Raw genomic sequence first — 17,180 nt, 5'->3', positions numbered from 1 at the left:
AGGCTCGGGCTCGGGCTCGGGCTGCCCGACCGCTACCGCTTCTTCCGCCAGTCGGTCGTCGGGCTGGCGGCGCGGCTCCAGCGGCAGTTCGCCGTGCGGGCCCGAGGTGGCGCGGGCCCTTGCGGCCGGGCCGTGTTTCTAGCCTTCGGTCTGGGCCTGGGCCTCATCGAGGAGAAGCAGGCGGAGGGCCGGCGGGCGGCGGCGGCCTGTCAGGAGATCCAGGTGAGCTCCGGCAGGGGGCGGGGCTAGGGGCGGGGCTAGGAGCGGGGCTGGGATCCCAGGCTGCCTGGGGCCGAGGGTCCAGCTCTACCTGCGTCAGAGCTGGAACTTCGTTGAAAATGACCAGTGGCGGTTCACTTGCGGTGATACTGACCTCCCGATACGGAGCCAGCATCTCTCATTCTCCCTTCCTCAAACAGCACATGTTGGTAGACGTCATTATAGCTCCCGCTGCACCAGGGCTACTAGCTTTGTGTTTAATTTTCTAAAATGTAATGACAGTTAAATCATAGCACTTCTATTCCCGAGGTAGTTGTCATCTCCAGTTTATGGATGAGGAAGAATATTCAGGTGAAGTAATTTGCTGGAAGGCACACAGCTAATTTGCTGGAAGGCACAAAGTCCGACTCTCCAAAGCCTGTGCCTTTAACCTGAGCCTCCACAGTTGAGCCCATTAGCGACATAGCTGAAGCCACAGTAAAAACAATGAACAGCAGAGAAAACCTAAGACCAGACCGAGCAGGTTTTAGTTAACCCGTGTAAATGTATCAGGAGCCACTGGATATGGGGTGGGGGTGGGGGTTGAGCTTTTCCAGTGCTTAAAATAGCTCAGAGTTCTGTGTTTGTTCAACCAAAATCTGTATTAGGCATCTACAGAGAGGCAGAACCAATAGCATGTGTTTATAAAAAGATTTATTTTAAGGAATTGTCTCTGTGATTATGGAGGCTGGCAAATCCAAAACCTGCGGGGTGGGCAGGCAGGTGGGGGCCCAGGAAGAGCCTTTGTGGCCGTTCAAGTGTTCAAGTTTGAAGGCCATCCCTGGGCCAATCCCCATCTCTTCCAGGGACGTCGGTCTTCTTCCTGGCGTTTGAAAGCATTCACTGGGATAGTACAGCGCCTGCGTTGTACAGCTTAGGGCGGAGGTCAGGGGACACAGAGTGACCTGCCCAAGGACACAGCTGGTTAAGGACTGGGCAGTGTCTCCCATGTTTTCTGCTTTCCAGCCCTTGTTCCGGTCTTCCTTACTCATCAGCAGTGTCTCATGTTTGAGCTGGCCAGTTTGGGTGACAGGTGACGTCTGGCCTCCTCCCCAGCTGCTGTCCTTGACAGCAGGTGTACATGTGGAAAATAGTATGATAGTTCCCAAACAATTACAAATAGATTTATTGTTTCATCCGGCGATTTGACTTCTGGGCGTGTGCCCCAAAGAGCTGAAAGCGGAGATGAGTAGATGTTTGCACACCCATGTTGGTGGCAGCATTATTCACAACAGAAGATGGAAGCAGCCCACGTATCTGTGGACGGATGAGTGGAGAAACAACGTGTGGTATCTAAATACAACGAAGTGTTCTTCATCCTTTGGAAGAAATTCTGAAACGTGGTGGACCATGGATGAAACTTGAGGACATTGTGCTAAGTGAAATAGGCCAGTTACAAAAGGATAGGTGTCAGGATGCCTGGGGGGCTCAGTTAAGTACTGGACTCTTTGTTTTCAGATTTTATTTTATTTTTTTAAGTAATCTCTACACCCAACTTGGGGCTCAAACCTACAATCCTTGATATAGAGAGTCACATGCTCTACCAACTGAGCCAGCCAGGGACCCCAAGAGTCCGACCCCCCCCTTTTTTTTTTTTGAGAGAGTGCTTGTGGAGTAGAGGAACAGAGGGAGAGAGAGAGAGCAAGAGTGAATGAGAGCAAGAGAAAGAAAAGAATCTTAAGCAGTCCTCATGCTCAGCACGGAGTGAGCCTGGCACAGGGCTCCATCCCATGACCCTGGGATCGTGACCTAAGCCAAAATCAAGTCAGATCTCAGCCAGCTTCAACCCGGGTGCCTTCCCAACGAGATCCAACTCTTGGTGTCAGGTCTTGATTTCAGGGTCGTGAGTTCAAGCCCTGTGTTGGGTGGGAAGCCTACTTAAAGCACACACACACAGCCACACAACAACAGGACAGATATTGTGTGATTCCACTCACATGAGATACTCAGAGTGGTCAGTTCACAGAGACAGAAAGTGGAATGGTGGCCACCAGGGACTGGAGGGAGGGTGGAATGGGAAGTTAGTGTTGAATGTACACGGACCTTCAGTTTTGTCCAATGAAAAGTGTCGTGGAGATGGATGGCGGTCTTGGTGGCACAACCAGGTGAACTGCACATGTAAAAATGATTCAGATAGTCCTTAATGTTCATAGCAGCATTATTCCTGGTAGCAAAATATTGAAGACCACCCAGACATTGTTCAGCAGGTGAGTCGTTAACCTCTGGTACAGCCGTACAATGAGTATTAAGCCATAATGGGGAATCAACTACTGATACAGGTAACAACCTAAATGACCCTCAAGGTTATTATGCCTAGTGAAAAATGTCCCAAAAGGGTACAAATTGTGCGACTCCATTTATATAGCATTCTTAAAGTGACAAAACTATAGAGATGGGGAACAGATCGGTGGTTGCCAGAGGATGGGGGTGGCGAGGGGAGGCGCACGTACAAAGAGGTAGCCCAGCGGAGTTCTGCAGCGATGGCACAGCGATGGCACAGTTACACAAATCTGTACGTGGAATAAAACTGCGCAGAGCTGACTTGGTCCCGGCAGGGTGGCGGCGCCCAGGGTGGCAGTGGAGCTGCCCCTGGTGACCGCCCCCCATCCCGGTCAGAGAGCAGTGCCTTCACTGAGGCATCTGTCTGCCATGAATCTCCACCGCTCATGGAAGGGCGATTCCAGTAAACACCAAGGCACCTTATCAGTGAAGCCCTCGTTATTTCAGTTTGCTGTTAAAGTCAATAGTTCTCTTTTTATATAATTTTTTAATGTTTATTTTGAGAGAGACAGAGTGGTGGGGAATTAATTAAGGTGAGTCAGGAGGGTCGGGGGGAGAGAGAGAGGGAGAGAGAGAATCTAAAGCAGGCTCCAGGCTCTGGGCTGAGCTGTCAGGGCTCGAAACCACAACTGCACAATGATGACTTGAGCTGAAGTTGGACGCTTGGCTGACTGAGCCACCCAGGTGCCCCAAGTCAATTATTCTTTTTTTTATTAACATTTTATTATTGAGAGAGAGAGAGACAGAGCATGAGCATGGGAGGAGCAGAGTGAGAGGGAGACACAGAATCCAAAGCAGGCTCCAGGCTCTGAGCTGTCAGCACAGAGCCCGACGTGGGACTTGAACCCACAAAGTGTGAGACCATGACCTGAGCCGAAGTCAGATGCCCAACCAACTGAGCCATCCAGGTGCCCTGTCAATTATTCTTTATATTAAACTTAACCTATTAAAAAAATTGCACAGAGCTGCACGCACACAGATGAATGCAGGTTTAAAAAGGTGGTAAAAAACGGAGTAAGGTCTGTAGTCTACTTCACAGCACTGCACCAATTCACTTTTCTGGTTTTGATATTGTATTGCTGCTTTAAAAGATGTCACCATGGGAGGAAACTGAAGGGACAGAGGACACTTTGTACTTTTTTTTTTTTTTTTGCAACTTCTCTCATTCTTAAAACCGTGGTTGATTAAAAAAAATTGCAGGACATTGCTTCTGCTCTGTGGACTTCAGAAACTAGTTGGCAAGGCAAGATAGTCTTCCCTTCCTTCTTCCCTTCCTTCCTTAAGTTAAAAGTTATCATGCATTAGCTTATAAATATGAAGCATCGTAGGAATCCTCCAGAAAGACAGGTTGCTGTGTGGGCTGGATTTCCAGGCTGGTTATAGGAGAGGGAGGAAGCTCCAGTTGGGACTTGATGGCTGGGTTGGGCTAAGGAAGGCAGAACAACACAATAGAAACAGGCCCAGAGAGAGGTATATGGAAGGTGACCTGTGGGCAGATGATCCCTGTGGAAGTTTTCACAAATAGGAAGCACCCAGCCAAGGTGCTAAGTAAACTGTTAGGTCTTTGAACAGAAGAGTGATGTGTGAATGTGAACCAAATGAACCAAACGGTTAATGGGACTAGTAAATGCAGCAGCAATTTTTTCCCAGACTGTTTCCACTTACTTTTATTATGTTTAAATGTTTACTTATTTATTTTGGGTGAGAACATGCATGCAAGGGAGGGACAGAGGGAGAGGGAGAATCCCAAGCAACGCTCTGTGTGACGTGGGGCTTGATCCCACAAACCGTGAGGTTAAACTGTGAGCAAAATCAAGAGTTGGATGCTCAACTGACTGAGCCACCGAGGCGCCCCTCCATGTGTCTTGAAGTGTCCCTGACTCTCTTCCTCCGGATCTCTGGATAGCTGGGTTTGAGGCTCGCGTTCTCATCTCGGACTTAGGCAGCCTCGTGAAAACCCCTTTCCTTGCTGCACACTCACTGTCTCAGTGACTGATTTTGCTGTGAGTCAATGGGAGCTCTCTGCCTGTGGTTCTTCAGCCTCCAGCCGGTTCTGGGAGTGTGGTGACCAGTCCAAGTGACTGCCCAGGCTCTTTGTCTTAGGGACTGTCCCCAGAGCCCCACCCCAACTGGCCATTGCCAACCTTGGGGACCCAATTTAACTTTTGCAGCAAGGAAATGGTTTTTGGCTTCGGTTAGGTACGTCTTTTGGTGAGTACTTGATGTGCAAAGGCACATGAGCTTATTTACTTCCCTTCCCATTGGGTAGCCTCCAAATAGGGGGCTTTGGTGTGGATCTCTGAGCCACCGCCTCCCTGTTTGAAAGTTGACTAGGAAGCTGTTTGGTTCAGACAGTGAAACCTTGACTTTGGGGGAGGAACCAGTGCTCCCAGAGGTACTTGTTGCTACAGCTTTTGGTATCTTTGGAGCAAACCAGCCATATTCTAACTGGAAAATGGAAAGTGAGTTTGAGTCTCGAATGCAAATTCTCCAAAGTTGGGCAGTCCTTGTTTTGCAACACTGCTTAGAAATATGGCCAATCAGTGGATCCATATTAAGATATATTTGGAAATTTGGCCTTGAAGATTTTGTTTGCAATTTTTTAAAATGTTTATTTGTTTATTTATGCTGAGAGAGAGAGAGAGACAGAGAGAGAGAATCCCAAGTTGGTTCCATGCTCAGTTCAGAGCCTAACTTGGGGCTCAATCTTTCGACCGTGAGATCATGACCTGAGCCAAAACCAAGAGTCAGACCCTTAACCACCTGAGCCACCCAGGCGCCTCAGATTTTGTTTGCATCTTGCTCGTGTATCTGTATGCGTGTCCATGTGTGTTGTAAATGTGACATTTTTTCCCTCTACCTATGGATGGTGCTGCTAAAATTAATTTGATGAAGAGATTAATTTAGTTGGTTTAAAGGCAAGTGCTTGTAAGAATTAGGCATTCCAAAACTGAGAAAAATACATTCAAGTTCAAGTGATTTGGGAAAGTATTCAATATTAAAGCTAAGTCACGGTTGTTGGTTTCATTACAATGGACATATTTGCAACGTTCAGTAGCAGAGTAGAACTGTTTGTTCTGCCTGCGTTCACTGCAAGTCAGGTAGGTCCATGTTATACCGTGTTCGGGGTCATCGAGACATAATCGTTGAGAACCAGCCTGGGGTTGGTTTTGGCTTCTATTATGGGAAACAACTCTGTACGCAGAGGAAGTGAGACTGGTTATTAATGATGGAACACTTAGGACAAAGCCTGGTTTTAAGAAGTTGTAGAAGGTGTGTGAGAAGGAAATATTTGGAAAGGAATTCTGCATGGCTGGGACTGAGGTTATGGAGAGGAGGCAGTGACTGAGCCCTGGGGAGGGGAAGGCAGGTGAAGAGAACAGGATGAGGCTGAGGTGGAGCAGTGATGCCGCCTCAACAGAAGCCTCAGCTGATGCTCGGAGGGGTTCCAGAAGTTGGGTTACTCTTCAGAGCGATCCTAAAGTGGGGCAGAGGGCTGGACTTTTATACTTTCGTACTGAACAGTCATTGGGTGGGACCGCCTGGGGACGAGGGCTTGACCTGGACACGGCAGGGGTTTTCAGTCAAGGCCCTCCCTTGTGACCCCTGAGGGCCGTGGACTGTTAGCAGCATTCCCACCAACTGAGAGTCCTTCACTGCAGTGGAGAGTCTGGTCAGCACATCCCGGCGGCCACAGGGACTTGGATCCATGCAGCCCCCTGGATGGCCCTGTCTCGATTACTGTATGTCAACATGGGCAATGACAGGGAGGGACAAAGGAGGGACCACATACATTTTTTAAAAATTCGTCTTGTTGGAATGAATGAGTTTACTATCAGGCGTACATCAATATAAGATTAGAATTTGGTTTTCCTGTTACAAATGACAGGTTTCTGGGGCACGTGGGTGGCTCAGTTGGGTGAGCATCCAGCTTTGGCTCAGGTCATGATCTCACGGTTCGAGCCCCACGTGGGGCTTTACACTGACAGATCGGCACCTGCTTTGGATTTTCAGGTCTCCCTTTCTCTCTGCTCCTCCCTGACTCGAGAGCACGTGCATTCTGCCCCTCCCTCTCAAAATAAGCCAACATTGGGGTGCCTGGGTGGCTCAGTCAGTTATGGTTACATATCTGACTCTGGATTTCAGCTCAGGTCATGATCTCACAGCTTGAGAGTTGGAGCCCCACATTGGGAGCCAGCTTGGGATTCTCCGTCTCCCTCGCTCCTGGCCTTTCCCCACTTGTGCTCATGTGCTCTCAAATAAATAAGCTTAAAAAATAATAATATATAAAACCTTCTGATATTTCTGACCAACTTCCCAATATTCAACTTCTAAATGAAAAAAAAATTTTTTTTTTTTTTTTTACTAATTAGGCCTGTTTGTTTGGTCTGTCAAATTACATGGGAAACACTGTCAAATAAGTGAGGATAAACATGACATTATATTATATGGGTGGGTGCTATAACTCTTCCAGAAATTGTATAAAATTTTTTAATTTTGATATGTCCTGGTGTAATGTCATCATTTGTAATTCTAATTATTGAAGTGTTGTATTCAACAGAACATGGCCTTTTTTGAGTTTTCTGTCATTTTCATGGCAGTGTGTTTACTTGTACAAGTTCAGTAGGAATCTGTTCTTAGGACAGGACATTTAGAAACATTGGTAATGCTGTCAAGGCTTTGACTGGAATATCATATTTGAGGGAGACATGCGTTGACTCAGATATGATCAGTCCGCTTTAAGGAATGAAGGTTGATTTTTTTGGAGCCAATGAAACTGCTTGGGAAAATCAGCCTCGTACCTTGCCTACAGGGTTCCCAGCAGCCTTACCAGGTGAACAAATAAGGTCACTTCCTAGCAGGTGCAGGAACCTCAGGATAGTTTAGGGACCTCAAGAAGAGAGGAACTTACCCAAATCTATAGGTATTGCAGGCAAAGTCTGATGGCAAGTATTTGGCTTGGCTTCTTAACCCTGAGAGGCTATTAAAGTGCAGTCTGAAATTCTTAGAGAAGTTCCAGCAAAGCAGATTAAAACCAAACAAAAAACCTCTGTATGGGCTACTCACTATTCTTGCACTGTTTATGTAAATAATTAGGCCAAGGTTGTTAAAACTGGAGCCTTAATTTGGTTATCTTTGGTGGCAATGAGGGTGATTTTAGGAAAAAAATCACACCTCTGTGGATGCTAGATGGACTGTGTTTGAATGTCTGTTGTTTGCCTCTTAATCTGGGCTGGCTCATGAATTCTCATTTCCTCCAGTGTCCGGTTAGGAGTTTCCAGACTAAGGTTTCCAGTTTTCTATTCCCACTCCCTAAAACTGCCCCTTCTCCTGGAGCCCTGCAAACTGAAGCTAGACAACTCGAGGTGGACTTCAGAGAGCTTAGAAGTATTAGAGCTGTGTCGGAACCCAGGGAGGGAGCTGTTGCCCGCGGCCAAGAAATTGGACTGTCTGGTCGCCCAATGGAACGATCACAGACTCCAAACCCCTTTACGATAGCGTTAGTGGCAGACACAGACGTAACGAAACACCAGCCCTAGTGCTCCTTTGAAGACCGGAGGAGAGCTGCCCACCCACAGCTCCCGAGGACCATCCAGGAGCAGCTGTCTGCTGAGGTCCTGGCACAGAGAGGGGTCTCTGAAACCAGAAGCCTCCAAGATTGTGCCGGGGAGCTCGACAGGCCAGGGTACCAGCTGCAGAATTGGGAAGTGTTGACCTCTTAGCTAACAAGTGTCCTGGGTTGGGCTGTCTGTGTTTGCAGTGAAGGCACAGAGTTTGAGGAAGAGACCGGTGGGATGGCCTGAGCCCAGGATGAGCATTAAACCCAGTTTAGTCGTGGTTTTGTTAGCTCTTGGCCTGGTCGGTGAAGGCCTTGCCTGGCCATACCTCTCCCCTCCCCCGCTCCCCTTTACTCGGGCCTTAGTAGGCACCTTGGCTCATTGGGCACGTTTTGTTCCTCACAGGCAGTTTTTACCCGGAAAACCCAGCTGCCGCCAGACCCGCTGGACACCGGGTGGCGGCGGGGCTGCCGGCTGGAGGAGTACGTGATAGGGCGGGCCGTCGGCCAGGGGTGCAGCGCCGCCGTGTACGAGGCCGCCATGCCGGGGCCGCCCCGGAAGCTGCAGGCGGCGGAGGGCGTCGGGCTGCGCCCAGGCGGAGGCCCGCTTGTCGCGGATGTCACTGCTGGAGAAGAGGAGCCAGTGCCGCAGGCCCCCGGCTTTCCCTTGGCCATCAAGATGATGTGGAACATCTCGGTGAGAAGGGGCCTTCGAGTCGGGCGTTGCCCACATCACCAGTCGGGCTGGGCCTGATGGTGCCCGTTCCCGGCAGGAGCCGGGCGGCCCCACAGCGCAGGCGCCTCGAGCTGTAATCGGCGGCGGATCACCTGGGGATCAGATAAAAAGGCAGATTCTGGTCAGCTGGTGGGAGGTGGGGGCCGAGGTGCTTTCTAACATCCAGCAAGCCCCCGGGAGACGCCCCTGCTTCTGGTCTGCCCAGCACACCCGGGGCAGCGAGCGCCGAGCGCGGGGCTCTGCTTTGTCGGCGCTGGTCCGTTAGCTGGACTCGGGCGCGTTCCCTCCGCTCCTCTTTCCCCGACCGGCCTCGCTGGGGAGAGGCCGCGTGCCTGCCCTCCAGACTCCCCGTTCAGCCTCACCTCCAGATCGAAGGCTTGCTTGTCCCCTCCCTGCTCTCAACTCTGGGAGGACGCAAGTCTTCGTGAAATTGAGTTGTTTCCCTCCACAAAAACAAAGATTTTGTCTAGAGTCATTTCTTACCCTTATTACTATATAGATGGGTTTAGAAAAGTCCTGATGTTCTTTCTCCTGCCCAGAGCACCTGTCCGAGCCTGTGAATGGGACACAGCTCATGCTGGAATGCTGGACATTGAAGAATGCAGCTTCGTTCTTTCTTTTTTAAAGCTTTCGTTCTCGAGTAATCTTTACATCCAGCATGGGGCTTGAACTCACAGCCCCGAGATCCAGAGTTGCATGCTCCACTGACTGAGTCGGCCAGGCGCCCCAAGAATGCAGGGTCTTCTTTTGATCTGGGGGGTGGAGTGGATTCTTGCCCTCCCAAGCTGGCTAATCGCTAGCAAGTAGCCCAGTCCTTTGCCTGTGAAACATCCCGGGTTCCCATCAAAGTCTCCACCAAAGGGCATGATGACTGTCGTCCTCACAAAAGCTAAAGGGCTTGATGCCTGGAGGGTTCCTAGCAGGTTCCACAGGGCCTCAGAGCTGTTCGTAATGAAACGAGGAAAATGGGGTGCTTTTGCTCATCTTTGGTTCTTACTGTTTCTCCTGGAGGGGACAGGAAAGGCGTCCTGTGATTCAGCACAACTTTATCCAGGGCCGGTTTGTCCAGCTCTGCCTGTCTGTGAAGGCAGCCGTGACAGGGAGGCTTAGTGCTCCAGTGGCCAGTTATGAGCCTGGTGGTGACTGGAGGCATTGATGGCAGTGAGAAAGGTCCCTGACCCTGACCATCTTGACGTCGTTTCCTGCCCTGGGCACCCGAGCCACCAGGAGATTGAGGCAGGGTGTGGAGGCCCCCTGGGAGTTGGTGTGGACGGCCCCTCTTCCCTCTCCCTCTGGGGAGACACTAGGCTTGGCTTGCCACTTCAGAGAGTTTATATTACCTTGAATGTCAAAACCAGCTCTAGGGGCACCTGGCTGGCTCAGTTGTGGAGCATGTGACTCTTGATCTTGGGGTTGTGTGTTCAAGCCCCACATTGGATATCAAGATTACTTTAAAATATTTTTTAAAAACCTTCTAGGCAGTAGCTGTCTGGTCCAGATTACAAGGAAGTCCCTGGTCCATGTAACCCTAAACTCATGATTGTGTTCCAGGCGGGCTCCTCCAGTGAAGCCATCTTGAGCACAATGAGCCAGGAGCTAGTCCCAGCTAGCCGAGTGGCCTTGGCCGGGGAGTACGGAGCAGTCACTTACAGGTAATCACCCATCCGCCGCCACCCCCCACTCCCGACTGGCTGTGAGTCACGTGAGAGCAGAATCCTCACCTGTGTCCTCGGCGCAGCGGCATGTCGGTGACAGATGCTCACTGAATGATGCGGTGAATAATGGATTTGTAGCAGCGGGATTATTTCACTTGGGGAAGATTGCAGATCCTCTGACCCCAACTGAAGGCGCAGCTCCCCCAGAGAAGGCTGTCCAAAAATGCCCATGACTTCTGATGCTTCTTAAGCAATGCCCAGGTGGAATGCCACCTATCCATACAAACTGAACTCTGTCCCCAGCAGAGGTGACGACACTCATCCCATTCCATGTGGCTGTGCCAAGAAATTTTTAAAAAAAGTAAAAGTGGCTTCTTCCCCAAGAGTTGCGTGCGTGGTGGAGGAGCCGACAAGGTGGGGCCAGAGGCCAGGATAGTGAGTGCTACCTACCGTCACTGGTGCTCAGGCGCTGGCGGGGCACGAGTGGACAGGCCTCTTGGAGGGGTCATCAGTGCTGCCTTACGAAGGATAAGGAGGCACCACTTGGGCAGAAAAGTGGGCAGAGAGGCCTTCTCCACAGAGGGCAGCAGGGTAGACGGCAGCCCACACTCCTGGTGCTTTGTGCCAGGTGTGCGGCCCTGAAGACTGACCCTGAGCAGGTGACAGACACATGCGCTCCATTCATGGCTACGGACCGCAAGGAGGGGCTGCGTCGTGGCCGCTTCCTGGAGGGTTAGTCTCCAGACTTAGTGCTGTCAGAAGTGGGAAGGGAGACACAGACTTGAGAAACCCCATGGAAAGCCCCTCCTGTGATCTGGAGGGCTCCCTGGGACCGCAGGGCCATGCAGCCCAATGGAAGCAGCGGGGCCTTAGTGCCCCTCCTCCCCTCAGTCCTTTATAGGGAAGAGTGGGTGTCCGCATGTCCGCTGCTTTTTGGGAGGTACGCCCATCTCCGCGGTGGTTCACTGCGGCCTCTGCTGTGCCGTCAGGTAGCTCACGTGGGCACCGACGCCTCTGGCGGAGAGGCCGCCCGGACCTCCCGTCTGAAGTACTCCTTGTCTCTCTCCAGTCCCTTACCCTGCTTTATTTCTTTTTCATGGCACTTACCACCATTTGGCCTTAAATCACAGATGTCTTTGTCTATTTATTCTCTCTCCCTCTGTCCTATAAGCTCTCCGAAGGCAGAGCTTTTCTGTTTTGTTTGCTGTGTACCCTTACAGCTCAGTAAATGTCCATTGGACGATTCCATGAATATGACATCAGTGACTCAGGAGAAACTGTCAGTCCCTGAGAGCATTTCTGTTTCTACCTAGCCCCTGCTCATCACACACGCTCCTGTGTGCCTTTGGTCTCCACACCTCTTGGCTTCCCATGGGCCCGGTCAAGTCTCCCGGCACCTTCCACCTTCAGCTCCATTGCTGACTGCTAGATTACTGCCGTGTTTTTCATTAATGTTCCTCCAAGAGAGAATCTAACCGGCCCCCTTCCCTTTTCCCACCAACCAAGTGGGTCTCTGATGTGACTGCAGGCTCCTTGCCCTTTGGTCAGGTGCCCACCCAGTCAGTACTGGCTGCAGGGTGGGGCTGACACATAGAGTGACTCATGCCATCCAAACCACGGCCGCGGTGCGCCAGCAGGCCTGTGGGTATGGGGTCCCTGCCGAGGTCTGGGTGGGCAGGTGTTGGCTGTACTACAGCTTGCGTCTGTGCCAAGTTGTTCATTCAACAAAGGTTTATTGAGCTCATACTCCATGTTTTTAGAACTTGGCAATCACGGGGCGGGGGGGCGGGTGTCTGGGGGGCTCAGTCAGTTGAGCATTTGACTTTGGCTCAGGTTCTGATCTCAAGGTTCATGAGTTTGAGCCCTGCATCAGGCTCTGTGCTGACAGCCAAGAGCCTTGAGTCTGCTCCGGATGGTGTCTCCCTCTCTCTGCCCCTCCCCTGCTCATGCGTACACTCTTTCTATCTAAAATAAGTAAACATTTAAAAAAAAAAAAAGCAACTTGCAATCACAGAGATTCTGGGTCCTTTGTATTGACAACCTTATGAGGTATGTTACTCCCTGACTCCCTTTGGCAGCTGAAAGTGAGCCCAGAGAAGTGACCTGGCCAAGGGCTTAAGGTGGTTGACCTGGAATTCAAACCACAGAGTCTGATTCCAGAGTCTCTGCTGCATGGGAGAGGTGGGTGGACAGATGGATGGATGGGCCAGCGGAGTCATCAGGTGTGATTAGTCATCTTTATGGTTTGTTTTTTCACTCTTAACACCAGGCTCTGCACCTGACACAGAGCAGACTACAGTGAATGTTTGATTAAAATGGATGATTAAGTGTCAACATTTACTGTGGTATAATTATCTTTCCAACTGTTGAATCTGATACTGAATTCATATGTTTGTCCTATTTGGCTGAAGGAGAAAGTCCAAGGGAAGTCCCAAGCAACTGGCCCCTCACCCCAACATCATCCGGGTCTTCCGTGCCTTCACCTCCTCTGTACCACTGCTGCCAGGGGCCCTGGTCGACTACCCTGATGTGCTGCCCCCACGTCTTTATCCCGAAGGCCTGGGCCACGGGCGGACGCTCTTCCTCGTTATGAAGAAGTAAGGAGGGGGCCCTGCGCCTGTGCACCTGGAGCCCCGGGTGGGGGGGTGCAGGAGGAAACAGCTTGTCCTTCTGGAGGGCAAGGCCATGGTGAGGGAGGACTCCCCTAGGGAGCAGTGTCCCTTTGGGATGATTTTTCATGGAAATAGAACCTCTTCACTTAGAACATAGTTTTCATCTAGTGTTTTTAGCACATTTGACCCTTGCTCCTCGGTGGCTTGCCTTACCAGTCATGTTTTGTTTGACATAAAAAGTTCTCCTCCTCGCCCTCTATACCTACTGGCATTGCTGTAATGGGCATTTTAAGGAGTGTCTGTTCCATTACTTTCATCACATGGGGCCCCAGCTCTCACTTCCTAACTTCAGAGTAGTGAGTGGGAACAGAAAGGATATGGGGGGGGGAGGCGGGGGGGGAGGAAGATGAAGAAACTCCACAAAGAGGAAGGACCATGATCCTAATAGTAAATAAGACGTTGGGGACTAATGATGTGTGACAGCCAGTGATCCTGTCACCCTCTCCACCAGCTACCCCTGCACCCTGCGCCAGTACCTTCACGTGAACACCCCAGGCCCCCGCCTCGCCACCGTGATGATCCTGCAGCTCCTGGAGGGGGTGGACCATCTGGTTCAACAGGGCGTCGCGCACAGAGACTTGAAATCCGACAACATCCTGGTGGAGCTGGACGCAGGTGGGTCCCTGCCCTACCTCACAGCCATCCGGGGCGCACCAGACTCCCGTCTGCCAACATTTAAGGACCCTTCAGGGCCTTTTGACTTTTATGTTCTGTTGCATGTTGTGTCTTAGTTTAGCTCTGTGCACAAGAGGGGAGCAATCTCTCCTTCAAAATGGAGGCTTTTGTTCTCTTTGTAGGGCTTGAGGAATGATGATTAATAACCCCGAGTCCCTTTCTGTGGCCCATGTACAGGACACAAGCCTCGGTGGTAGAAGTTCTCGTACAGTAAGAGAGGTAGACTGTAGCTCTGCAGAAAAAAGCATTTTCAGACAGAGTGGTCCAAAGGTAAGCCCAGCTGGCCCTGGGCTCCTGAGGTCCCCACCCCGGAGGCACGGAAATAGAGGCTTGGGTGGCCCCTTACCTGGGCTGTTGTAAAGGAGATGTGTATGTCTGCTACTAAGTTTTGAACTCGATTGAAAATAATAGGCAATTAAATTGCTAGAGGAACTAGGTTTTTAAAGGAAGTCTGTGTGAATCCTTTTACAGATTACTAAATCCTAACGGACCTGTTTCTTGGGTTTGGGTTTGGGTTTGAAGTTCAGATCAAAGAGTCTTGATCTGAACCAGCACCATCTGTGAGTAAACCATGAGCAGCTCCATCAGTCCTAGACAGCTCCGATCACTTGATTAGATTGAGCCAACTTTTATCCAGTTTTTTGCTTGGGGCTTTGATTTCCTGGAGGCATTTCCGTGCCCATGAAGCTGGCCCGCCCATTGAGCTCCTTGGGGAGAGGACACCCATCCAGGCCCGGCCAGCCTGCGCTCCTGGGCCAACACGGAGTCGCTGTAAGCCCTTCTCACCCATGTCTTGATGGTGGCTGTGGTAGGGGCCATAAGAAGGCTGCTCGGAGGTGACAGTCAGTCACTGACTCTGCCTGTCCCTTCCCCAGATGGCTGCCCCTGGTTGGTGATCTCAGACTTTGGTTGCTGCCTGGCTGACGAGCGCATCGGCCTGCAGCTGCCGTTCACCAGCTGGTACGTGGATCGGGGCGGAAACGGCTGCCTGATGGCTCCGGAGGTGAGTCCCACTGAGCAGGCCTCGTGCTGTCAGCAAGCAGAGGTCACCACCACGTTTCCACTAGAGGCCAAGACCCACTTCCTCATTATTTACTCAACACCTCCATCTTTTCTGACCCTTAATTTGGCACAGATCCCCTGCCTGAGCAGATTCTTGGGGAGGGGGGCGGGTCTCAGCTCAAATTCTGGGTTCCTCGGGGCAGAATGCAGCTCAGCCCAGGAGTCAGGTGCCATGTAGGAACGTGAACATGGTGATGGCAGCAGCGTGAAGCTCACTCACTGCTTTCCAAACAGGTGTCCACAGCCCGGCCTGGTCCCAGAGCAGTGATTGACTACAGCAAAGCCGACGCCTGGGCGGTGGGCGCACTTGCCTACGAAATCTTCGGGCTCCCCAATCCCTTCTACGGCCAAGGCAGGGTCCGCCTTGAAAGCCGCAGTTACCAGGAGGCCCAGCTGCCTGCACTGCCCACGTCAGCTCCTCTAGAAGCGAGACGGTTGGTGAGGTCGCTGCTCCGGCGAGAGGCCAGCAAGGTGAGGCTGTCCCCAGGTCTTGCAGGGATTGTGTGGAAGTTCACGTTCCAAAGTAAAGAAAGACCAGGTTTGGGCAAGACTAGAGTCACCGACGGCTCTTCTGTCTTAACAAAGTTTGTGCAGGAGAAGAAACTTTAGTAGAAATAGGAGTCGGGGAGCTGGCCGCCAGATTACTGGTCCAGCAGTGCACCTTGCCTTCAGTGGCTTAAGTCACTTAGAGGGAAGAAGATGCTTTTTTGAAGAAATGTTTATTGGAGCCGTAAACAGCCAACTCTAATGAGACCGATGTGAGGCCCCGCCCAAGAGCAGATCTGGGCGTTTCCAGGCCCAGGCCAGGCGCACGCCCAGTGGAAGAGCATAAAGGCAGAAAGGGTTCCTTTCCCGTTTCCCTGCCACTGCACAGTGCATGCTCCTGGCCCCCACAAGTGCTCCCTGCACCTGTTACCAAGTGAGGGGAGGTGATCCACAGGCCGCTCGTGGCTCTTTGCTGGTGGGGAGACTGTTTCCACAATGCACGCTGCCTGGGGCACGCGTGCGCCCCCGGTAAGCCTGCTGCAGGGAGAGAGAGCAACTAGCACGGGTCAGGAGAGTGAAGGGTGTTGTAGAAAGGAGAGACACAGGGGTCGACTAGAATTTGGTTGGTTGGGGCCGGAGAAGGGAAGACCCTGAAGTGAGGGTGCATGAACAGATCAGGTTTTGAGCCAAACGCTTTGCCACCCATGTTCTAAGCTTCAGGTCTCCCTGCCTGTTGCAGAGACCGTCTGCCCGAGTGGCTGCCAACGTGCTTCACTTAAGCCTCTGGGGTGAACATACTCTGGCCCTGAAGAATCTAAAGCTAGACAAGATGATCGGCTGGCTCCTCCAGCAGTCAGCTGCCACGCTATTGGCCAACAGGCTTACGGAGAAGAGCTGCGTGGAAACAAAGATGAAGGTGTTGTTTCTGGCCAACCTGGAGTACGAGGCGCTGTGCCAGGCAGCCCTGCTCCTCCGCGCCTGGAGAGCGGCCCCGTGAGGGCCCTGCTGCGGCTCACTTACTAAAAGAACTTAGCAACAGCCGTTTAGTGATGGTCTGTGAAGGGGTGGGGCTCCCCGGTGTGAGGGCGGAAGCCAGGAGGAAAGAAAACCGCGTTGAGAGGGCCGCTCAGCCCTGGAGAAGGCCTCTGGTTTGGCGGATGGAAGGAACAGCTCACGTCCAAGTCCGTCTGTAGCTACTAACGCACCCTAGCTGTGCGACTTTAGGTGCTTCAGTAAGCTGTGGGGTCTGACGGCCCCGCCTGCGGTGCCGAGGAGCTGACTGGACAGGAGCTGGCAAACACCGACCGTCGCGGCCAGGCCCCTGTTGGGTAGCACAAACGCACTGTCGGATATGTAAGTACGCTGACATTCGAATTTCACGTGTCATAAATACTTTTGATTTTTTTCCAACTCTTTGAAAACCCAAAAACCACTTTTAGCTTGCAGGCCAGACTGGCCCGCAAGTTGGAGTTTGCCAACCCCTGGTCTAGATGGATTCCAAAGGCCTAACTCTAAAAAGACGTGCTGATTAATCACAAGACCCCTTGTGTGTATATGCTAATAAAATGTGAGAGGAGTGTGTTCTTTGCAGCAAATGAGAAGATGGAGTGAGGTGTAAGTCACCTGCTGGCAAAAAGCCCTTCCTTCCTCACAGACCTCTGTGAAGCAGGTGGTTGAGCTGGTCTAGAGACAAGGCCATGGCTGTTGGTGGCAGAGTATGACTCCAGGAAGGGACTGTGGCTTGTCTGAAAGTGGCAGCCATGACATCAGCCTGCGTGTGTCCTGAGCTAAGGCAGAAA

The 17,180-nt window shown here is 51.5% G+C and overlaps 1 protein-coding gene across 1 annotated transcript in view; it reads left to right on the top strand.

Annotated features, from left to right (window-relative positions):
* Positions 1–16,979, top strand: part of PINK1 (PTEN induced kinase 1) — a 17,289-nt gene extending 310 nt beyond the window's left edge. Inside the window, exons 1-8 of the mRNA XM_029947957.1 lie at positions 1–222; positions 8,502–8,792; positions 10,383–10,483; positions 12,898–13,083; positions 13,610–13,773; positions 14,709–14,836; positions 15,130–15,366; positions 16,121–16,979. The exon at positions 1–222 is cut by the window's left edge and continues 310 nt beyond it. Coding sequence (XP_029803817.1) covers positions 1–222; positions 8,502–8,792; positions 10,383–10,483; positions 12,898–13,083; positions 13,610–13,773; positions 14,709–14,836; positions 15,130–15,366; positions 16,121–16,378 — 1,587 coding nt within the window. The 3' untranslated portion in view covers positions 16,379–16,979. The remainder of the gene's footprint in view (positions 223–8,501; positions 8,793–10,382; positions 10,484–12,897; positions 13,084–13,609; positions 13,774–14,708; positions 14,837–15,129; positions 15,367–16,120) is intronic.
* Positions 16,980–17,180: the final 201 nt, after the last annotated feature.

This window comes from Suricata suricatta, chromosome 8 (assembly GCF_006229205.1).
Source record: "Suricata suricatta isolate VVHF042 chromosome 8, meerkat_22Aug2017_6uvM2_HiC, whole genome shotgun sequence".
NCBI classification, from domain to species: Eukaryota; Metazoa; Chordata; class Mammalia; order Carnivora; family Herpestidae; genus Suricata; species Suricata suricatta.
Note: the sequence above shows the minus strand (reverse complement) of the source record. Positions and strands in the feature narration are given on the sequence as shown.